General features: G+C 43.7%; 7 protein-coding genes and 1 non-coding gene across 8 annotated transcripts; 4 read left to right on the top strand and 4 right to left on the bottom strand.

Annotated features, from left to right (window-relative positions):
- Window positions 1–834: 834 nt before the first annotated feature.
- On the bottom strand, window positions 835–1,698 carry TrAFT101_008209 (uncharacterized protein; the record flags this gene model as incomplete). The annotated part of the gene is made up of 2 exons (XM_024903786.1): window positions 835–1,614; window positions 1,687–1,698. 2 exons carry the CDS (start codon window positions 1,696–1,698, stop codon window positions 835–837), a joined length of 792 nt encoding a protein of 263 aa, XP_024762380.1.
- A 1,794-nt stretch (window positions 1,699–3,492) lies between these two features.
- On the top strand, window positions 3,493–4,896 carry TrAFT101_008210 (uncharacterized protein). Its single transcript, XM_024908002.2, has one exon. The coding sequence runs from the start codon at window positions 3,553–3,555 to the stop codon at window positions 4,591–4,593; it is 1,041 nt and encodes a 346-aa protein (XP_024762379.1). The 5' UTR covers window positions 3,493–3,552; the 3' UTR covers window positions 4,594–4,896.
- A 3,313-nt stretch (window positions 4,897–8,209) lies between these two features.
- TrAFT101_008211 (uncharacterized protein) lies at window positions 8,210–9,726 on the bottom strand (the record flags this gene model as incomplete). The annotated part of the gene is made up of 3 exons (XM_066128273.1): window positions 8,210–9,315; window positions 9,382–9,485; window positions 9,542–9,726. 3 exons carry the CDS (start codon window positions 9,724–9,726, stop codon window positions 8,210–8,212), a joined length of 1,395 nt encoding a protein of 464 aa, XP_065984391.1.
- Window positions 9,727–10,278: 552 nt separating this feature from the next.
- On the bottom strand, window positions 10,279–11,345 carry TrAFT101_008212 (uncharacterized protein). The gene is made up of 4 exons (XM_024899923.2): window positions 11,122–11,345; window positions 10,802–11,067; window positions 10,628–10,745; window positions 10,279–10,573 (listed from the first exon to the last, which is right to left on the bottom strand). The coding sequence occupies exons 1-4, from the start codon at window positions 11,248–11,250 to the stop codon at window positions 10,409–10,411; spliced, it is 678 nt and encodes a 225-aa protein (XP_024762375.2). The 5' UTR covers window positions 11,251–11,345; the 3' UTR covers window positions 10,279–10,408.
- A 627-nt stretch (window positions 11,346–11,972) lies between these two features.
- Window positions 11,973–13,967, bottom strand: TrAFT101_008213 (uncharacterized protein). The gene is made up of 2 exons (XM_024899772.2): window positions 13,773–13,967; window positions 11,973–13,709 (listed from the first exon to the last, which is right to left on the bottom strand). The coding sequence occupies exons 1-2, from the start codon at window positions 13,963–13,965 to the stop codon at window positions 12,349–12,351; spliced, it is 1,554 nt and encodes a 517-aa protein (XP_024762374.2). The 5' UTR covers window positions 13,966–13,967; the 3' UTR covers window positions 11,973–12,348.
- Window positions 13,968–14,608: 641 nt separating this feature from the next.
- Window positions 14,609–18,148, top strand: TrAFT101_008214 (uncharacterized protein). The gene has a single exon (XM_024906645.2). The coding sequence runs from the start codon at window positions 15,499–15,501 to the stop codon at window positions 18,001–18,003; it is 2,505 nt and encodes an 834-aa protein (XP_024762373.1). The 5' UTR covers window positions 14,609–15,498; the 3' UTR covers window positions 18,004–18,148.
- A 652-nt stretch (window positions 18,149–18,800) lies between these two features.
- On the top strand, window positions 18,801–21,441 carry TrAFT101_008215 (uncharacterized protein; the record flags this gene model as incomplete). Its single annotated transcript, XM_024899811.2, has 8 exons — window positions 18,801–18,908; window positions 19,041–19,432; window positions 19,505–19,785; window positions 19,848–20,050; window positions 20,181–20,437; window positions 20,494–20,603; window positions 20,663–20,789; window positions 20,850–21,441. The coding sequence occupies 8 exons, from the start codon at window positions 18,801–18,803 to the stop codon at window positions 21,439–21,441; spliced, it is 2,070 nt and encodes a 689-aa protein (XP_024762372.1).
- A 516-nt stretch (window positions 21,442–21,957) lies between these two features.
- On the top strand, window positions 21,958–22,029 carry TrAFT101_008216. The gene has a single exon. It is a non-coding gene; the product is annotated as a tRNA-Asp (tRNA).
- The last annotated feature ends 101 nt before the right edge of the window (window positions 22,030–22,130 follow it).

Raw genomic sequence — 22,130 nt, forward strand, 5'->3', positions numbered from 1 at the left:
TATGGTAAAAAAGCTAATGATATTAAATTTAAGATTTCTTTAAGGTTAATTGACGTCTATAAACTAAAATTCACTAATTTACGCTTAAAAGCGAACGCTCAGTGTGCTGCTTGTATTACAGATACTATAGCCAATGTCATGCAGGCTAAAATTGCACCAATATTTTTGCACCTGCTTGTTATGTCCTCATGTCCGATACTTTGGGAACCTTTGAATAGAAAGCACGGCAATGCTCTAATAGCGCAATCGCAGCCGGCGCCTTATCGAGTTTTAAAAAGGAGGGGCTGCTGAACAACGGAACTTTTTATATTGCCCGAATGGGAAGGTGATTCTGCCAATGCTCCGAGCAATTGCAAGAATATCGAAAATTTGGACGTAGTTAATTTCATGCTGTAACAATACGCTAATATAAAGCGTTAGGATAAAGAATTATCCGTCGTCGCTGTTTCACAGGGCCACTGACGATTCTTGCGGTAAGAGGCGGCAAACGGCATGCGAGGCGGCTTTTTCTTCGTCAGCGGATACAATAGAGAATGCTCCGTAGGCATAAAAATAAAAAACCAGAACAAACAAAAAAATAAACAAACACTATACCCAATATCTAGTACAGCAACAAATCACCTTGGAGTACTGTAATAGCTTACGGTCACTGATTAAAAATATGTGCTAATCCATCTACAGGCTTACGCTTAACTCTGAGCTGGGAGTTGGCAGAAAGCATGAGGAACAAATTTAGATTATTCGATTCATTTTCCATTTTAGGCTCATGTAAGTATGACGAAAGATTACGGATAGTCCTTTCTTCTCTTTGTATGCTTCCATTAATTGATGAAATTACACGTGCTTCTTCATAAATGCAATTTGAACCGCAATGTTCTCCTTAAAAATATCACCGCGATATTGGTCAAAATGACCGCAGTTTTTCAGCAAATGGAGCTGCTTGGGTTCATGAGCTAATCCAAATGCTTGCAACTGGGGGGTAAGCAAGCTATTATCGTTTTCTCCTACAACCATCAAAAGAGGCGTGGGTGCAATGCGATGGATATATCGGATAGGTTCAAACCGAACTAATCTAAAAAGAGACATCGTTGTTAATTTATTCTCCCAATTACCGCCTTGCTGGGAGGCATCCTGGAAAAAGCGGAAGCTAGCCGTATCTCGGAGTATGACGGGTGCAGTGCCGGCCTCAGCCTCGTCAAGTGTGGAAGCAACGACACGAGTAAGAGGCCATTCTTCTCCGCTGCGTATCTTAGCGCGATCTTTATGGACCATGTCGAGAAATGGCTGCCCAGTGCCTACTAATAGTTCCGCCGATACAAATGGCACCTGGACAACAACAGCTTTGACTCGACGATCAATTGCCGCAGAAGTAATAGCAACTCCCCCTGAGTAACTTGATCCCCAAAAGACAATGCGTTGCGAGTCCACCTGTGGAAGAGACGCGGCGTAGTCGAAAGCATCAATGTAGTCATCCTGGAATTTGACAGGATCGGCATCGTATCTGAGACCACCACTTTCTCCGAAGCCACGATTATCGTAGATTAAGACACTGAAACCGGCTTTCTGAAATTCAAGCGCAAAATTATCAAGAAAGTGTTCTTTAAGGGCTGTGATCTAATATTAAGTATTGTCAATGTTGACGAAAGTTTTCTTTCATTCTTGCTTAAATAGATTCATCAAACATACTCCATGGGTCATAATAATACATGGGCCTTTCTCTGTACCTGCTGGAAAGAACCAGCCTTTTAGAGTCACCTTATCAAACGCTTGAAAAGAGATGTTTTGGTATGAATTCGACATTCTGATATGTAAATAAAAGGTGAGATTCCAAGATATGCCTACTTTGGAAAGAAATAATAAAAAAAGAGAAAAAATGAATTAGGGAATTATACTTCATCTTTAATATTTGACTTCGTCGATAATGAAGTTGAAAGCTCTTACAGAGAGTACGGATGTAATCATTTGTAAATACCGACCAGTAAGCTTACAGATAATATTTATTTACTGATACAGTGTATAGGTGAGCTACGGTAAAGTTATAATACTGTATTGCCTCTATAAATTAACAACAACGTTGCTTAGATAAGAACACAAAGCGATTATAGCTGATCTACCATTGCGGCTATTCAAGCGATTAATAACCAAATACGGGGCTACATGAATTATTTTTAAGGAGCTAACTATACTCAGAGGGTGGCTAACATATGCTCGATGAATGTCACTGAAATAAATGATGCTTAAATTTTTGCGACTTACACCGAATATTTTTCGTCCGGTAAGCTGAGTAAGATGAGATGTACGAGGCTGTAGGGTAGTCAGGAGTGTATGCAGAGACCTGGCAACAACCAGCGATGTAAAAACAGGTAGTTATAAAAGCTGAGATTTGCTAAATCAGCTCATTGTGTATCAAGTCGGCAGTGACAGTTGGGGAAGCCAACCTCATGTGAGATTTCACTATATGACTGTGCCAAGAGGAGAATCCAAGATCACTCTATCCTCAACTTCCACGACCAACCACCTTGGGAAATTTGTAGCTCTTTCGAATCTAAAGCTTATCAATAAATGAGGATTCATCTTGGGTATATTATTCGGGGTTAGCAATTTTTTACCATGCCCCAATCTGTATGCGCCTATATTTAAGATTCTTAATTTATGGCGCCGATATAGCCGTTAAGTTTCTGGCTCAGAATTAACCTCGGACGGCCTCATACTGGCGGCCGGACGAGTTCGGAAGAATTAGTGGACATGCCATGGTTGTGCCTCATGATTATACCAAGCCATTGAATTCTGTAGAGGGTGGAGTAAAGGAGTTCAGCTCCGTACTCTAAAACCACATAAATACCATTTCCAATTGTGTGGTAGGCCGTCTTGGCTGCTTTCTTGCTAACAGGTTGCGCCACTCATTTCAATACGTGACGGATGCTATGGCGGGCACCCAATATAGTACCTAATGCATTGCATCAGAAAATTGCTAAAGACTTGATATTGTCCTCGTATATACTGTAATTCGCTGTTGGAACCTAATAATAATACTAGGGCTTTCTGCTTACTCGCTCTATATCTGGCCCCTCTCAATAGTGCGTAGTGTTACTGCTGGCATTGGTGTGGAGACGAATCCACAGGCTATGCCAAGGGAATCTCACAGATGGTAGATCCAAAAGCGCATGGTAGCGACAGACTTTAATATCTTTTTGTAGATATATGTTTGCGTAGATATTTGTATGCATGGAATTATAGGACACTGTTTGCTAGCCAGTTTTCAAAGCATCCGTTGACATTGGGATGTGGCATTTTCTCGCTGCTTAAGGCATGTCTCAAGCATGTCATTTTCACGCTATTGAAACAGACTATTACAGCGTATGCATGCATTCAATGTTCTATGAGTCCCACAATTGTAGGGGCACGAGACTAGTAGATACTAGGTAAAAGTCGCCATTTTTAGAGTCCCAATAAAATATCGTCTTTTCGTTGCTTCGGTATCTCTATTCGCATTCTGCCGATGCCATTAATTTTTCTGCGTCAGTGATATCGCCATCATACCCAAAGTCAAAAATGGGCGACGTGCGGCGGACGGTAAAGCAGTCGATGCCAGTAGACGTCAACAAGCCATATGATCCTTCAACACTCAAAGATAAGACGATTCTTATCACTGGTGGCGCCAATGGCTTAGGCGCACATATGGTTCGCCATTGGGCCGCTCACGGTGCAAATATCATCATTGGAGATGTTGCGGACCAGGCTGGCGAAGAGCTTGTGGCTTCACTTCGGATGGCATACCCTCAGGCAGTTTTCGAGTTCCGGCACTGCGATGTCACGAATTGGGAGTCTCAAGTCAGCCTCTTCGAGACCGCCGTCCAAGTCAGTCCATACGGCTCTGTAGACGTCGTGGTTCCCAACGCCGGAATTATTCTCCCCGGGGAGGCCACAAAATTTGAGAATCCAGAGTTTGTGAATGGCAGAATCCCGGAGCCTAATACAGCAACACTGGATGTAAACGTGAGAGGCGTCATTTACACCTCTCATCTTGCGCTATACTACCTTCCACAAAATAAGAGATCTGATAGATGCCTTCTTTTCGTGGGCTCCGTGGCTTCTATTATTCCACTTCCCGGCCAGAGCCAATATAGCATGAGCAAGCATGCTGTTCTGGGTCTCTTCCGCTCGCTGCGCGGAACAGCCTTCCTGAAGGATATTCGCATAAATATGATCGCGCCCTACTACACTGCACAGACCAAAATGCTACAGGCAACAACAGAAGCCCTTATGCTTGCAGGATCTGCTGGGCCAGGACAGGTTCCTGACGTCATTGATGCAGCAACACGACTGATTGCTGATGAAACAGTAGCTGGTCGCGCTCTCGTCATCGGTCCACGGCTGAAGCCTTACGACAGCGAAATTTTCGATCAAGGCCGTGATTTAGCGAACGGAGGAGAAGCTATTGAAGGCCAAGCTATTTGGGAATGCTACGCGCACGATTATGACCAGGTAGAAACTTTCGTAAAGAGATACCTATGGCTGTTGAACGCTGCAGCAAAGGCCCGGGGATTGTTGGCCTGGATTCGTGATATCATGGCCATCTGGAAGCGAAGTTGAATAATACATGGCTTTCGCACTGAATGAAAATACAAGCTATAAACATTGAGACTTATGATACGGATCTTGGTAGCAAGCTACCATGGGCGAGATGATGAATTGATGGCTATGAACGAATTAGGGTGGGAAAGAGATGTGGACTTTATACAGCATAGTTCCAGTCAACATTTGAATCAGTTAACAAAACCACTGGTTGCTTCTACTCTCAAAGTGGCATCGCCTACCTGCATAAGGTGTGCAATGAATAATAATAGGAAGTTCTCAAACGATAAACACACAGCTCTCAACTTCGTGCATCACGACGATATTGATATCTACTATTTAACTAGTAAAATTGTGTTCATATTTTCAGATTAAGTGTGTGTTTTATTTCGCAGTCCCTTTTTGTTCCCCTTTCGCACCACTTTCTGAACTGGAAATTTTGACATCAAAGTTACTAGCCAACGACTAAAAGCTTAAAGAGCCTCTTCACCAAGGCAAGCTCACCTATTGCTGTTTAGCTCCCTGTTATTGACTAATTTGCTACGTCTTATTTCCCGCAATCATGCTCTAAGACTTAAAACAAGAGCAATACTTCACTATTTCACTCGCTATCATCTATTCTCGTGGTCGGATGCAATGAAAATTCACGATAGACCTCGACAAGAGAACAGCTATGCAAGAGTGTTTGATCATAGTGACATAACCACTGCAGATGATTGGCCTGAAACCCCGCATTAAGAAACTGTCTTGATGAGGTTTTGGCTGTTGATGCCCAATTTAAGTTAACATATTTAACAAGCTATACATATCTCGAGCTTGATTTATGAAATGTGAGCATAGAACAGCATTTATTCATTCTATTGTACTCAAAGTATATTTCGAAATGGACCTTGATCGCAAACGGCGTATCGGCCATCAGGTGAGCATAGTTAATAGCGAGTAGACTAATGAACAAGCATTTCTCGCCATCATGCGTCAGCCTCCAAACAAATGGAAATTAGATCAAAGTCTTGATCTAGTTTAATTAAGCCTTCGAAACTAGAATAGTCTTAATCATACCGAGTATAAGTCAGCGACAATTATACACTTAACAGAGCTCCATGATGTATCGGCGACGTAGATTCGGCACACGTTGTGGAGGAAGAGAGGAAACGTTGGAAGGGCTAATTAAAGTGGTAGAACGCCTAGAGAAAAGGCCAATACTCGCGAGCGGATTTCAGCAACACACATTTCTACCTCCCTCTGAACTACAACTGGGGACGAACCTCGTACTTGAAGGTGTTCGGCGGAAATTGTGGCATAAGGCAATTAGCGGGGCTCTCACTAAGGTCCCTGTAAATAACTTGGACAGTGCTTGTGGGACTATCCCCCAGAAAAGAGAGATTGAAATAAACTAATATTATAAAATGCAAAGACATTTAGATATGTTTCGCCTCCTTTAATTTACATATAATGGTGAGCTACTAAAGGCCTTTTTACTAAAGAAATTATGACCCTGACTGATCTCCATTTTGTTTGCAACCACGGTGGGATCCCTAATATTAATGGAGTTCAACCACCGACTCGACGGTCTAATAAATAACCCCAAATTTCTCATATTAGATGATCTTTAAAAATAGGTTCTGTTCTCGAGCACTTTTATACTTGCTCCCATTCAATATAGTGGCACTAAACACGGTGGAAAGTCGGCGGGCATGCCGGCAGGGTTAAGAAATAATTAATGCTCCATGGGCTGAAGGAGCCATTTGCACTGCTAAACGGACTGGCGTCAGCGTTTAAAAGTGATTAGTTATTGCGGAAGTCTCAAAAATGGGGGGGGGGGGGGATATCAAGTTGTGTGACGCAGAATGATGCTTTAACGCCGAGATTATATGAACTATGTGATTTCTGCGCCTTGGTCGAGATCAAAGCCAACAAATTACTTGGTAAACGGTCAATCCGTGCCGAAGATCTATGGATTCTCTTTACGAGGAGTAGTCATATGCCAGAAAGACTTGGCTCACTTTAATTCCATGTGATATGAAGGGTAAATAGAGCTCATTGTCCGATGTCAAGATCCTGACAGTAAATACTCAGTCCATGAATGTTCGTTCTATCTGGAAAAAGGGATTGCATATGACGAGCATCTGGCATAATGTCAGCGTAAATGCAGGTCAACCGGAACAAAGAAGGTAACACTACAATTTAGAAAAAAGAGGAGCTCTTCTACTGATTGCGCGTCCAACTAATCTTAAGATGTGAGTGATGCAGAATGTAAGACGACATAGTCCACGATGGAGCCAAACGATGTAGACAATTGAGAAATAGCATAGCGTGTCATAGTTGAATGACATAGCACCTTGTTTTATAATTGCTTCATGTTGAAGTCAGTTATTGTTCTCGGTATTTCCTTGCCATCTTTACATACATGACAAGTTGATGTTTTGGAATTCTCTATGTCGACTATGTTGCCCAAATCCTTGAAGTTGATTTTCAGCGACCCATAAATAAAACACAGTCAGCTAGTATTAACCGCGCAACTGATCTATTAGTGATTGAAACATTCTTTCTGTCTATTACAGTTGGTGACAAGAGCCAAGCTTGGCTACGAGAAGTATTGGTCTTGCTTGATCACGGTCGCACAAATCTTACTGGATCGAGCCAAGTACTTCTATAATGCTATAAAGCGCTATAATCGAAAGCATTACAGTAACCATACTGTGTTTTTGGTATATACGTACGGAGTACACGCATTCTGCTAAGCCTCAATTTGAGCTATTATTTTGAGCAATAATCCTCTAGCTATATCATACTTCGCATCCAGTGCTGTAATACTCAAATTAATAACAGACAGAAAAAAAATTATGTATCACATATTTTATAGCCTAAGTGGCAGGCGATCGGACATTTCAATGGTAAAATTATGGGTGACCCACTGGAGCACGCACGCAGGGTGAGTGAGATGCCAGTGGTGCGGAGGGATCGGCGTACTTCGTAAACTATGCGAGATATAGTGGGGTTGCTATGGGGCTAGGGTGACAGTCGCCCGTAATTGAAGCAATGACTCGATAGCAGCGCGAACATGGGATTAAAGCAGCTTGAAAGAGGAAGTACCTTTGCTATGATCAATAGAGAACTTTCATGGGGCCCTAAAAGTCGAAATTACTTACAGTGCATACCACGCAAATAGACGGATATGATCGTACGTGGCCCAAAACTCGCTTATAGATACTATGCTTTGCTTAGCATCATATAAGCATCGATCGTAAGCCTGGAGTGACTCTGGGCTTAAGTTGTCTTTACGGCCATTGCGCGCAAGCAAAGCACGTCTAATGACAAATGGCCGGTACATTATCATGCGAAAGTTTCGCCACCTCCACTGCATAACAGAATGAGCAAAGGCGTATTTTGCTGGTACGGATGCTCCTTCTGAAAAATATTCGGGTGTGTTTTTTGCCCATGGCTCAAAGCAACGGGCCTCCAATTGAAGCAACTCTTTTGCACTCGGTAAAGGCTTGGAAATTATTCGAATGTATATCGGGTTTGTAGCTATGTGGAACCTAGCTTGTGTTCGAACCGCTGTATACACAGAAATTTCGTGTGGGTCGGAAGGATATGATTTGGACATGGCAGTTAAATCCTATAAGAGTCAGTTTCATGCTAGGTAGCAGATTGAGAGAAGTGTAACCTTATCGTGAACGTTCATTGGCAATGATATGTCCACACCATCAAACGGACACACTTGGGGTCGCCCGAATGTGATGTTTGCGCCGATGTCAAATATACTCAGCGTCCACCACACCCTGCGTCGGATTTCCATGCTTAAAGGTGAGATTTTCCATCCTTGGAAATCCTTATGTAACCCTAATGCCATAGCCATCCTAGCCGCCAATCCCGAGTAGCTATACGCGGCATTGGGCTTATCTCTCTTTTGTTGATAATTAGATATTAAAGTCAGAGCTTGGACCAATGGTAAACTGCCGATTTCCAGCAAGTCAAAAGACAGCAGGGTTTTAATATGGTTGAAGATATCAAGATCTAGATTGTTCACTGTAGTAGCCGTGGTATATACTCCAAGAGCTGCCATGGCATAGGCCAAGATGAACCAAGATCCTCCACTAGGTCTTGGAATAACTTCAGAGTACTGAGCGCGAAAGGTCGGTTCATGGACGATGGGATAGCTAAGATGATATATCCTGAAATAAGCATCAATCATACTGTCGGCTATGTGTTTATTCATGTTAGGTAGTTTGATGAGTGAAAAATGACTGTCCGCCCCAGCTTGCGCATGGCCATATGTGTTCTTAGCTTGGACGGGCTCTAGAAGGCGTAGGAAAGCGGCACCTGACGCAATTCCAAGATAACCACTTTGTTGTTCAGAAACTGTCAAAGAGGCCATGCCATCTAAGATCTGTCTTGTTTCGTTGAAATCGCTCGCTGGGGACCCTCCTGGTGATGCTTGATGGGCAGCCCTATGCTCATCCCATCCAAATTCCCCTGTAGATGGCGGGCTCTCGAAATCATCTTCGTGAGATTTTTCTGAGTTTTCTACATGTTCTGATGGTTCTGTGATTTGCGGCGGCAATGAAATATCGCTTTGGCCCAGCTTTCCAACCGTCGTGAGGCATGAAGCATCAGAGGCCGAGGCCTCAACGGTGGGCTGAGTTGTTGCAGGTTGAATATTTGACTCATCTTCATGTATTTGGTCGCCAATAGCTGGTTGAACGCCACTAGCAATGTTATTTCCATCAATGTCTACGCCTAAATAACAAAATATTCAGTGAGTCTCATCCAATTCGCAGAGACGTTTGAGAAAGACAATCTTACTATTGGGACTCTTTTTTTGAAGAGTCTGGGGAGGGAGAGCAGCTCTCAGTTGCCGAATTAGAGCTTCTGCTTGTTCTAATCTTTCTTCAACTTCTGTGAGATGTCTGTTTCGATACCGGTTAGTACTATCCAGAGTCTATCATGAATTATTGCAACTCACTTCCTCGTAAGTGGTGTACGCGAGTATTTCTCGTACAGGCAATGTCTTCTATATCTCAGGCACATGTTGCATGTCGGAATCCCCTTGTCGCATTTTGACTTCCTCCGTCGGCATTCCTTGCACGCTTGATCAGAGTACCCAAGAGGGCTCGGTTGCCCCAAGGGCGTCAAGCTAGCAGAATCCATTTATAAAAATTACGATTATTATGTTTCAGCTGAATGTAAGCTGGCAAAATACCACGCCATCTTGTGGTAACAAGTGTCTGAGTAGATGCTTCAAATAACGTATTTGCTCAAATAAGCACACCAGTTATGGGGCTCACAGATCTCCACAATACTTCACGCTCCAAGGGAACAACGATGTCCCGGAGACTTCTGCGTAGCGGCTAATTTGCCACGAGACTTGTTTGGCGTCTTTTACGAGGACAGTATGAAAGCCAATTTAAGCGCCCTACATCTGGTGGCCAATTAGTCTAATATGCTACGGTATTAATATCGATTACCATATTTCGTATCCAGTGATACGCATGCTCAGGTATCCATTTGACGATGTTTTCACGGACAAAGTACTGTAATTTTTATCTCTCTATTTCTCTCATAAAAAGTTAGGATCATGCGTGCTCGCGGCGAACTTATAGTTGATACATCAGACATGTTTAGCTTATAACAATACCTCTATTATGAGCGATTGTCTGTCATCAGTGTGTAAAAGATTAATATAAAAGGTCATTCAGAGAGAAATAATACATTTTGATGCTTCTTATAAATATTTCTCAATTCAGCGACATAACATTGTCATACCAACTGGATAAAGAACTACGGGTGCTCCTTTCAGTATTCGCAAAACAGGACATGGAAACATTGACATTCAGTCAACTTTCAAGTTGCCAAATAGGTGTTTGTATGATTCACGGCTGGTTATTTTCTTCCACCACGAGCTCAGATGCAGCCGAGAATCCAACAGAGTTGGATACACAGTCTTGTCCAAATGATGCATGTAAGGGACAAAGAAAAGATCCACTACCATTAATGTCTACTTGAGTTAGTCTTTGGTTCTTTCACATACTTTTTAGGTTCTGCCACTTACATCTCCAGCCATGAAATCTTGACTTGCAAGTCTTTTGTCTAATAAGTCAACGACTTGCTCAAGCCTTTCTCTCAGAAGCTTACATTTCTCAACGTCCGTCTCGCCGTGGAACCAAGTGCTATTATTATCGTTAGCTCTTGAACGTATGTAGCTGTCACATATCAAAAGACGAACGGTTTAAACAGTTCTTCAAAGACCAGCTGATTGGCAGCAGCGTCAAAAGAAGTGAGCTCAATTGATGCTGCCTCTTCAAACTTGGCTATCGCGACAACGTCGTTTGGATCGGGAAGCAGGGAAACTGATGTATCGTTGCTGCCATACGAATGCGCCAAATATCTTGCAATGGCGCGCGACTCGGCTAACATCAGCGGGGGTTTATGAGCTTCATCTCGAATAAATGGTACGGCACCGAAAGGGTTGAGTTCTAAGATATCTGGTTGCTAAAAAGACATCAGTAAACGAAGGTGTCAGGACCACTATGTGCTCTGCGTTACCTTGTGCTCAAATTTAGAAATATCAACCTCTCGAATATCATTGATCTGGAGCCCAAGTTCATGGATAGTGAGTAGCAATCGCTGAGGGCAAGGCAGCCGAGAATCAGTGAAAAGAGTAATCTGAGACATATTGCTTGATACTTTTTTTACAAGTTCGTGAACACCAAATTCACTTCTGCTCAATGACAGAAATTATGGAGTGAAAAATGCTTGTTTTTAAGCTCCAAATTGAGTACATACGTAACTTGCAGGCCGCCTAAATTGAAGGGCGCAGATTGTCATTCAGTTAGTTTATACGCCATGTTCGCGCAGGCAGATCGGGTTGACGTAAAATGGCTATCCCCGAATAGCCTCGCCGAGAGATTTATATCCACTAACACATAGGATTGAACTAAGCTACAGGCAAGAGATGACGTGTTACACTAATTTATCCACGTTAAATGATTTATAAGGCATTATATGTGAAGAGAAGAAAAAAAGGAAATGGTCAATATTGGAGGTCATGGGCAGTGAAATTATTTGGTGCTGTGTTGCATAGCCCGTTTCGGAAATTAAACCCGTCTAAAACAGCAAAATTAGAGTGTAGGATTTCACAGCGACTTTAGCGGACAGGGCACTATAATTTAGTATGTAGGTAAAGTAGTAATAGTAAGCGAGTATTAGTATGCTAAGTTGTAAAAAATAACTAACATTATATAATAAATGCAGGAACAAAGGTACTTTTCTATAAGGATAAATAGTATAAGAGTATATATAAGTAGATTTAGTAAATTTATTGCTGGGGCAATTTATAGTCAGAGAAAAGATAAAGGTATGTGTATGTGTGTGTGTGCGCGTATATGAACTTTAAGCGTAAGAGCATTTTATATTTCATGGCTGGCTAAAGTAAGGTAAATTCTACATCCTTAACTAATTTATATTCTATTAAGTATTTTCATTATAAATAAGTTTAATTTCTTGAATGGGTTATGCTATAGAAACTTGCATTATACGCTGAGACTGAGCGGCTTACAAATGGTGAAAGTTTCTCGATACTATAGGGAAATATAAATTTTTCAAGTCGAAAAGGCGAATGTACCTAAATAGCTGCCCCTATAACGACATTTACTTCCTTGTGTATGCGCAGTTCATGATATTAGATTGGTGAACGAACATCGCGTAGAGCAAAAAATCGTGCCTATTGGCAGTGTTTTAAAAAAAATGTCCTCGCTATCTAGAACAATTCCATCATTGCACAACAAATTGCTGATTGTGGGACTTGAAAAGCTTCGAGCTATCCAAAAGAGTTCCAGTTGACGATTGGTAGAAGTCAACCTGCAAATTCTGTTCATCCAGAAATCGGATAGTCGCATAGCTAAAATCGTCTGCATAAGCAAATGCCGTATAAGACGGCTCTGATCCAACGCTGCTGAGGCCCTCAATGTTGCCTGCTCCACCAGCGACAATATACATTGGCGCTTTCGGGTCAGTCATACCTGCTGGGTCGGCGGTTCCGTTGAAGACCGGTAAGAATCTTTGAGAATTGTGGACATGTCCAAAGACTCCTAAATCGACACCGTACTTGTAGAAGAGACCTTCAAAAGCGACCTGGCATGGTGCACAGCCCGAACCTCCCGTCGAGTACCAGGGCCGGTGTCCTCCAACGATTAGCCAAGGCGTGACCGAACGGTCAACAGATGATAGGTCCGCTTCAAGGAAATCGAGCTGCTGGTTAAGAGCTCCAAAAGGTCCGCCATTGAGGCCAGCAGAGCCATCGGGTCCATCAGGAGCATTAGCAAAATCAGTCTCAGTGTCAATCATGACAATATGGGCCATTCCATATTCAAAAGAGAACCAGAAGGGAGGATTGGCGAGTTCATGAGCCTTATTTGCGTTGATTTTCGCACTACTATTTGCTGAAGTAGAAGTAAACGCCGTTGGCATGGTCTTACCAAATCGATTTATAAAGTCAGTGAAGTTCTTCTGTCCAGCGGGGCATAGTCCCGTTGTGTGGGGGATCTCCTGACAGGCCGCTTCGTGATTGCCTGGACTGGCCATATAAGGCTTGCGGCCAGCGATGGGAGCCAGTTGGTCATAAAATTGTTCCAGGATAGCTTGATATGCATTTGTCCCGTCAAAAATGTTCTTTGGCGTCTCAATCCAGTCGTCAGCATATGCCAAGTCTCCCGGATGTATAACAAATTCATAATCGTTAACAGTATTAGCGAGACGCTGGATAGTTGTATGGTTCAACGACGGGTCAATGGTCGGAATTGTGTCACGCTTGGTCTGGTCGTTTTGAATGGTATAGCCGTCAGGGCCTACCACTCCTAAATCGATGATGGCATTGATGGAGAATGGGGTTTTATCTCCAGCAATGCGGGGGCTCAGAAAATGGTCCATGCTTGAGTTGGTAGAGACAATTTTGTAGTAATAGGTAGTGGCCGGGGACAGATTATTGAGAGTCACTGAATTTGACCACGTACGTGAGGTCGGGTATGTAACGGAATTTTGAGAACATGCTTGTTGTGTAAGAGAGGTAGCAGAAACTCCATAAGAAACACATGGCTGGCTGAGTTGCTGATACGTGTTCCACCCAATTGATACACCTGTTCTCTAATGTCAGTATACCTGGAAATGCATTTTGCTCATCACTAGTCATATGGACATACTGTTGGGTCCGTTGACTGCAATGCGTTGCTGAACGGGAGTTGTTAAATCAGCAGGGATAGGCGGGTAGCTAGCAGCAGCAAAAGCACCAGCGGCTAGCACTGGAAGAGCTTTGGCTGAAGTAAAAGCTGACACCATCTTGATAAGGGCAAGATCTTGGGCGAAGAACAATAGATCTTCAGTCAAGTTTTTCATGCAAAAATAAACGAGAGCTTGGAAGGGTGGTTTATGCATATATATATATATATATATATATATATATATATTTGTCTATGCATATATATCTACTCATTAAGCTCCCATGTGACAGTTGCTACTCCATTTGCCAGCATCATTATTAATTCCTCGGCTCTCATAGGAGACTATACAAACGTGCTGCAACTCGGCATCTGAGCTGCTATATTTGGGAATACGTCCGTCGATCTCTCCACTGCATCTATATTTTGTTGAGGTTCGTCCATACGCTATAAAAACTAGATCTCGCTACTCGTGCGGAGATCGTGTAATGTCATTGGCGAAGACGTTCAACTGGATCTGAACAGTTGCTAAACATGCAGCTCTGCTTGAGACGTGTCGTCGGTGATTGATTAGGCTAGACTTCGCTTAGTAAATAGCGCAATGCATCTGTCACAATATTTCTTGCCGAGGCCTGAAGTAATGTGTACAAGCAAACTTCAAAACTGCTTGCAGCATAAGCTATAAGCAAACAGCTGCTGTTTTCTTTTCTTTTCTTTTCTTTTCTTTCCTTTTTCTTTTTTTTTCTATTCTTATTCTTTCCCAGATATCCCGGCAATCTTACCCCCCTCCCCCCCGCCCAAAGAAAAAAAGATTCAACGCCGTACATCTCGAACTATTCTAGCTAACAACTGTGCTCTGAGCGCATAAATCGTCAACTTAGACCGTCAATGGTTTGAGAATTACCACTACCATATACATGTATTAATTGCGTTGAGATTTATTAGGCGATTACAGCTATTCCTTCATAACATCGGCCTTCTAAGCATCAGCGTTATTATTACTTTGCTAGCTGCCGCAAAAACTCTAAGCATGTTTCTTTCACGGAAAACGTCGTAGTACTGCCTCTGCATACCCATTACCAAGTACAAGAGCTATACCTATTCGCGAAAAAGGATAAAATCCCCTTTTAGCACTTCTATATTGATAAAGCTCCAGCCTTTTGCATCCCTTGGCTATGCGTATTACTCACTTTCTACCCTTTACATGGTTGAGAGGGTGTAGCCGAGAGCTATATATCCTGGCGCCCACATGTCTCTCATTTTTGTCGAAGGCAGCCAATCTCCTGTCTCAGACCAACCACCTCAGACGCGATCAGGCTAGTCTCTTTCTACATGGCTACTGGACATTCGTGCTTAATTTAAACTCATCAGCTAGACAAATTCCTGCTATTATATGAACTAGAAACTAGAGTTGTGCCACATAGACACTGGAACTCTAAAAACGGATCTCTCGGAGTAGGTCATTGACCTGCTTCAGGAAAATACGCACGCGACAGCGCTCCCTTGCGCCGACAGATGCGGTTACCAAGGGCTGTCCGAGAAAATATTCCCTTTTGATGAATAAAATTGACTTTTTCCCTTGGCTCAATATATATTCCAATCGCTTGCTGGACATATTGCCTTTACGGAGCCCTCCATGTCCCAACTGCAGTCCCGGCTACTCTAAGACTACGTCACTGAGATATACTCAGTAGCACATGCTTCTTTCACTATGAGTGGCGCTCAATTTCTCTCCAGGCGTATTCTGAGAGCGACTGCCCTTCGCCTCCTAAATCGTCGATTTGCTTTTGCCATAGCAGCGACAGCTACGTTCAGCGCCAAGTCAGTCCACATATATGCTCATCTCGATGCGTTGCAGAAGAGAGATCTGCTCCTTTGGGGGCTCTCTTTCTTCTCACAAGACACGGTATTTCTATTAGTTATTCGCATGGTCATGGATCAGTCCCTGGGCAGCGCTTTATCCACATTGGTCACACTTATGGTGCTGTTTCTGCTTGCGACAGCCGCAGTATCCGAATCCTTTTTCTTCACTACAGGGACAGAACTGCAGTGGCGCAATGTTGCTCTGGCCGGTGATTCGTCTTCATGGTCAACACTCTCAGCAGGGTGGATATCATGTTTATTATCATCTATCGCTTTGTTTGTGATTGCACAGATATTCCAGTATCCCTTTGATAGAGTATCCAGCTGTGCACTGGAGATATTAAAGTGGCCGGTCTCATTTATTTCCAATAAGCTGCCGGTATTGAATCACTGCAGCTTATCAGGAGCGACGTATAAGCATCTATCTCAACAGGATGTGGAATACATTGAAGAGGTTTACAAGGACGATGAACTTGAGGATCAGAGACTAGAGAACGATACTGTGCAGCCAGCCAAATGCTCATCTTATCTGAGACTATTTGTTGGCCTTGTATTGGTAGCCCAGGTCATGTGTACAGTTACGCGGCCAACAAATCACTCGCTTATATTCATGTCCTGGACATTACCGCTTATGCCATTTGTGGATGTCATCTTCTCAGCGCCTTCTTTAGCCAGTCTCCTTGCAATGTCAGGCAATGTCGATGACGCGCTACATAACGTTACGGCTTTAGGCGAACCGATTCCGTGGACTTGGTTACCAAATAACATGTCACTTCAAGGGTTTGAAGATTGGTATGAAACGGGCAAAAAACATTACAGAGCTTTGGCTGACCCACTGAAAATTTCAAATCTTGAAGAAGATTTGCTTCTGCCTCTCCGGGCCAATCTAGACGATGTTCCCATCCGACATGTTTTGCTAGTCAAACTTGAGAGCACGCGCAAAGATGTCTTTCCAATCAAGAAAAACGGCTATATATGGAATCGTCTCGCTCATTCATTTGGGAATTCGTCGCTGCCGGCGGAAGCGCAAGAAAGGCTGTCTACCCTTACCACGACTGCGAAGTACCTTACCGGAGACTTGAGCGACGGTTTTGGTGAAAAATCTGGCACACCACGCGGTGGTATCAATGCGAATAACGCTTTTACTGCCAGTACTTACACGTTGAAGAGCTTAGTTGGGACGCATTGCGGCATAAGCCCACTAGCTGCTGATTTCAACGTTGAGATGGACCATCATATCTACCAACCCTGTCTGCCTCATATTTTTGAAGCATTGAACCAGCTAAATCACAGCGACGATGAGATATCGAGCCATAATTTTACGTCGTACAAGTGGAAAACTGCTTTCATGCAGTCAGTAACGTTAAGATATGACAAACAGGATCGCCTCATGCCGAAGATAGGATTCACTCACCCGCTAGGTTCTTTTGAATTGAAGGATAAGGCAGCCAAGCTCGGACCAGTCGACCTACCCGATATTAACTACTACGGCATGCCTGAACGTGCTATAGAAGACTACTTGCGGGATGCTTTTGCGTCAGCTAAGAAAAATAATGAAAGAGTCTTCTTATCCCACTTGACGAGCTCGACGCATCACGATTTTGGCTTGCCAAAAGACGAGAACCGTGTGCCGCTGGCTAACGACCCCGACCTTGAAGATCTTTCACGCTACCTCAACACGGTGGGCTTTGTTGATCGCTGGTTGAATAGAATTCTTCACATCTTGGATGAAGAAGGCGTTGCAGATGAGACTTTACTCGTCGCTGTTGGAGACCACGGCCTCTCCATCGCAGAGCGAAGAAGCATCACTCCGTATAGCAACCCACACGTTGCAAATTACCACGTGCCGCTGGTTCTATCGCATCCCAAGCTTCCAAGCATTACCATCGATGACCCGGTCACCTCCATACAAATTCTGCCAACCATTCTGGATCTTCTCCTTGAGACTAAGTCTCTCGCAAAATCCGAGGCAGAGGCAGTGCGCGACATGATCCAAAACTATGAGGGCCAATCCCTCTTACGGCCACTGCAAAAATTTTCTGAGATCAATGGACAAGGAGGCTGGCAGCATACAGTTATGAATCCCGGCGGCTCAACAGTCTCTGTTCGGGACGCTCGCCAGCCCAACTGGCGACTGATTGTGCCCGTCTTCGGAAACTACGAATGGAGGTTTACAAACCTAGAAACAGATCCGCACGAAGACGCTCCGTTGGTGTCATACGACTTTAAAACTCTCTTGCGTATCGTGCAGGAAGCATTTGGGCCTGAGGCCGCGACGTGGGTGAAAGAGGCTGCAACCGTTACTCGGTGGTGGACAGACGAAAATTATAAGCGCTGGCGCTACAATAAATAAAAGGAACATCAAGCGTATATGCAACTTGTAAGGGAATTTATGTTTAGCTAATATTAATATTACATATCTTAATGAGATTATAAAGTACTTCAGACTCAGAAGACGGTAATACGAAGCAAGCACCTCAGGCTATATACTAATATCACATGTTTCCAATCGTACCGTCTCCAGATCCCAGATCTGCCTGTCTATTAGCTTGCAAGGCCATGTTTTTTCCTCCGGCTAACCCCGCCTTTAGTAACTTGTCATCAAAAGAAATCGATCAAGAAACCCACAACATTTGTCTCTTGGGAATAACCATTATAATAAAGTTTATTGCTGACCTTGGAGCTAAGCCTTTTTTCTCCAGGTGCTGCCTGTAGCGCGCTTATTCATTCTCCTGGACAGCCGAAAGGATTCAGGCCCGAAGTTCTTTGATGTCACAATGATGCCACTTGCGACATCTATTCCTTTGCACGATACTAGATCTCATCATACCATTTGCTAGTTCTTTTGTTGTGGCACCACGCCACCACATTCAGCCAAGCAATAATCGTTCTATCTGTCCATTTTCTCGTCGTTGGTTAGGGGTATAAATACGTCATGTTTACCATAAAATAGCTTATTGTTCGTTTTTTTATTTTCCTGCATCTGAGGCGATCGCCTAAGCAAGAACTGATAAATCCAAGCTCTAGTGCGTCGTTTTAGCAGCTGAGCTTGCACTTGAGAATAAGGCACATGCATCTGTATCAATACCGAGTGTTTTCAATAGGCACATCGTATTTTCAGCTATAAAATTGTATTCACCAGTTTCCAATATGACCGATTTGTTTAGCCAAGAATTTCATGTCTGCGCTTCCCTTCGTCGGAAATCGCAAGCTGAAAAAGTCGTCGAGAAAGAAGGCTGTTTCGGCCTCAACCTAACGGTCAGTCTTCATCACGATGCTCATGTTTTGCTTCATCATATCTCTATGCCAAACATCACCGTTCTGAAAGGGGGGGGTAATACTACTATTGATCGCATTTGAGTTCTCTATAAGCTAATGACGATTGCTTAGCCTATATTCATTGGCATCTCAGCCACATTATCAGGATATAGGACGTACCTTGTTTCCGTTGCCGTTCGCGATTCTACATATCTAATTGATTTTGCCATTAAAACTGTTTCTGCAGCTGAACAAGGTGCCACAAACAATCAAGATTTTCTGGCAGACTACATCATCAAAGCCATCAGAGGATACGAACATCGAACTTTTACCAAGGTCATAGGTGCTGGACTTCCCCATGCACTACAGTCGCTAAGCCCAACGCTGTGTTCTCGCCTCTGGCTAGAACTGGACATTGTGCCTCTTGTTATTCAGCAGCCACATGAACACAAGGAAAGGATAAGCCTCTGGCTTAGCAAACGAGTGGACGAACAAGCTGATTCCATGGCGCGAAAATGCATCATGTAAGCGACATTCCAATGCAAGATTAATAGAATTTGGCAATAATTACTGATACAAGTGTCGAATGAATTTAGGAATTTTGGCCCTTCTTTAACCCCTCTCTTGCAAGTCGCTTGGAGTGGTGTCGTCGAAGTCGATGCCGGATTTCAAGCGCCACTCTTAACGGTCGAAAATTACAAGACCACTTGCGGTCCTGCGTCTTGGGAGGCAGTTATGCATTACGCGAAGAGTCTACGAAAGCACAAGACCAAAATAGCATTCTTCAGCAGCACTCCTCAGGGCGGCGGCGTTGCCCTGATGAGACATGCGCTTGTACGGTTCTCGCGCGCATTGGGAGTAGATCTGCGTTGGTATGGTATGTTTTTTCACCTTTGTCCCTAGCATCTCGCTAGTTCAGGTGTAAGCTGATAACTTCAGTACCAAAACCTCATCCGGGTGTATTCCGCATCACCAAAAACATTCATAATACGCTTCAAGGTGTGAGCCCTGAGGGTGAGCACATCTCTGCAGAGGAAAAGAAGGCAATCGTCGACTGGATTAGTGACAACGCTGATCGTTACTGGTTCTCTGATGGTGGCCCATTATGCCGACCAGATAAGGGCGGTGCGGATATTGTTATTGTGAGTCTCGCCGCTGCAAAACGGGCTGTGGCTGTATCGCTGGCTTTTGTCTATGACATCGTTCTGCTATACAATTTCCCCCGTTCACCATGTCCCATTATCTTGTTTCCTTTAGTAATTGAGTAAACAGATCGACGACCCTCAAATGCCATGTCTCATCCCGCTCATCAAGAAGCTCACGCCATCACGGCCGGTCTTCTACAGATCGCATATCCAGATTAGAGCAGATTTAATTGATGTAGAGGGCTCTCCTCAAGCAGATATCTGGGATTTTCTCTGGAAAAACATCAAACAAGCCGACTTATTTATCAGTCACCCGATTCCGTCATTTGTGCCTCATAATGTGCCCAGAGAGAAGGTCGTCTATATGCCTGCAACAACTGATTGGTATGTATAAGTTGCTGTAATTCATCGGAATATAAAATTGACTTAAGGCTCTATAGGCTAGATGGCCTGAATAAGCCAATGGAGATATGGGATGACGGTTATTACGGCCATTTATATAACATCAACTGTCGCTCGCAACGTATGACAGAGTTAGAGTGGCCAAGGAGTAAGCGGAGAGTGACTGAAGCAACCAATTACTCAAACTCATATACTGATGTACACTAGGAAAATATATTATCCAAGTGTCTCGTTTCGATCCCGCCAAAGGGTTGCCAACTGTGGTGGATGCGTATGCATGTTTTCGGGAGCAGCTTGAAAAATACAAAGCTATCGACATTCCTCAGCTTGTCATGTAAGTTTTCTTTCAATTTCCCAAGCAGTTCCATATATACATTTCGGCTAACAGAGTAAGCTGCGGGAATGCTTCTGTCGACGATCCTGACGGCACCATTATCTATGAACAAGTCATGACACAGCTAGAAACGCGATATCCTCACCTGCTAAGCGACGTCAGCGTAATGCGCTTGGATCCTTGCGATCAACTGCTAAATTGTCTCATGGCCAACGCCCATGTCGTTTTGCAGCTTTCAACCTATGAGGGCTTCGAAATCAAGGTCTCCGAGGCACTACACGCTGGCCGTCCCGTCATCGCTACGAACGCCGGTGGCATACCTCTTCAGGTGAAGGACAAGGTTAATGGGTATCTTGTTCAGCCGGGAGACTGGAAAACCGTTGCAGCTCATTTGATGGATTTGTTTACGGATCCAAAGCTGCACGATCGAATGTCATATGCCGCGAAGACTGGCGTTAGTGACGAGGTAGGGACGGTGGGAAACGCCATTTCGTGGTATTACTTAGCCACGAAGTGGTCACAAAGAGGCCCAAAGCTTGAATTGCTTGGGAACGCCCAGTGGGTTAACGATATGGCTCGTAATGAGGCTGGCCAGCCATATGCAGAGGGTGAAAATCGCTTACCGCGCAACTTTGTCAGCTCTGGAAAATAGCTTCAATTCTGCAACTAATTATTCTATATGTACGAAATCTCTAAATCTAATACGATTTATTGGGGGCTGCCTACATGATCTCAGTCAATCTTTGGTAGGTCAAAGTCGTCTTGTTAAATCAACATCATCTACTGTCGGAGAAGGCGATATGTCAGCCATGACAAATGTCCCAGTTGGTGTTGATTGTTTTGCGTTGGCCTCTCTGTTATTTCAAGTTCGTAGACGTCATGACCAGCACATTTTTCTCTCGCTCCAAGCGCTATCGTTCATGGCGCCAGCGCCACAGGCTTAAATATTATTTTCTTGAGCCCTACTCAGCCAGTGGCAAGTAACGGCATAGATCAAGAACTCAAAAGCGTCTAATCTGCAATAGCGAATCGCTGCTGTTTTATCCCAAGAGCGGGCGGGGAACAATACACAGCTCAAGCTCCCGAAGCCAATCGAATATAGGTAGAATATTGTCTTGCTCACCGCATCCAATGATCCACCTACAACAGCCTAGTCAAGACTGTTACATCTTCCGTAGTATAGTGGTCAGTATGCAAGCTTGTCACGCTTGAGACCCGGGTTCAATTCCCGGCGGGAGAGATCCGCCAAGCCTCCAAGAGGTTCTTCTTTTTTGGCAATTCTTTGGCCAACTTTTTTGCCTCAAGCTGTTGTTCCCTGCTGCTCGCTGCTGGTGGTTCCGA

Source organism: Trichoderma asperellum, chromosome 5 (assembly GCF_020647865.1).
Source record: "Trichoderma asperellum chromosome 5, complete sequence".
NCBI classification, from domain to species: Eukaryota; Fungi; Ascomycota; class Sordariomycetes; order Hypocreales; family Hypocreaceae; genus Trichoderma; species Trichoderma asperellum.

Excerpts from the sequence above, each read along its gene's own strand:
- TrAFT101_008210 (XM_024908002.2), top strand. The coding sequence starts at position 3,553 with ATGGGCGACGTGCGGCGGACGGTAAAGCAGTCGATGCCAGTAGACGTC.
- TrAFT101_008213 (XM_024899772.2), bottom strand. The coding sequence starts at position 13,965 with ATGAAAAACTTGACTGAAGATCTATTGTTCTTCGCCCAAGATCTTGCC. Across the intron at positions 13,710-13,772 it reads TGCAGTCAACGGACCCAACA|GTGTATCAATTGGGTGGAAC; the intron begins GTATGTCCATAT and ends ATTAGAGAACAG.
- TrAFT101_008212 (XM_024899923.2), bottom strand. The coding sequence starts at position 11,250 with ATGTCTCAGATTACTCTTTTCACTGATTCTCGGCTGCCTTGCCCTCAG. Across the intron at positions 11,068-11,121 it reads TTTCTAAATTTGAGCACAAG|CAACCAGATATCTTAGAACT; the intron begins GTAACGCAGAGC and ends ATGTCTTTTTAG. Across the intron at positions 10,746-10,801 it reads TTTGAAGAACTGTTTAAACC|CACTTGGTTCCACGGCGAGA; the intron begins GTTCGTCTTTTG and ends CGATAATAATAG.
- TrAFT101_008214 (XM_024906645.2), top strand. The coding sequence starts at position 15,499 with ATGAGTGGCGCTCAATTTCTCTCCAGGCGTATTCTGAGAGCGACTGCC.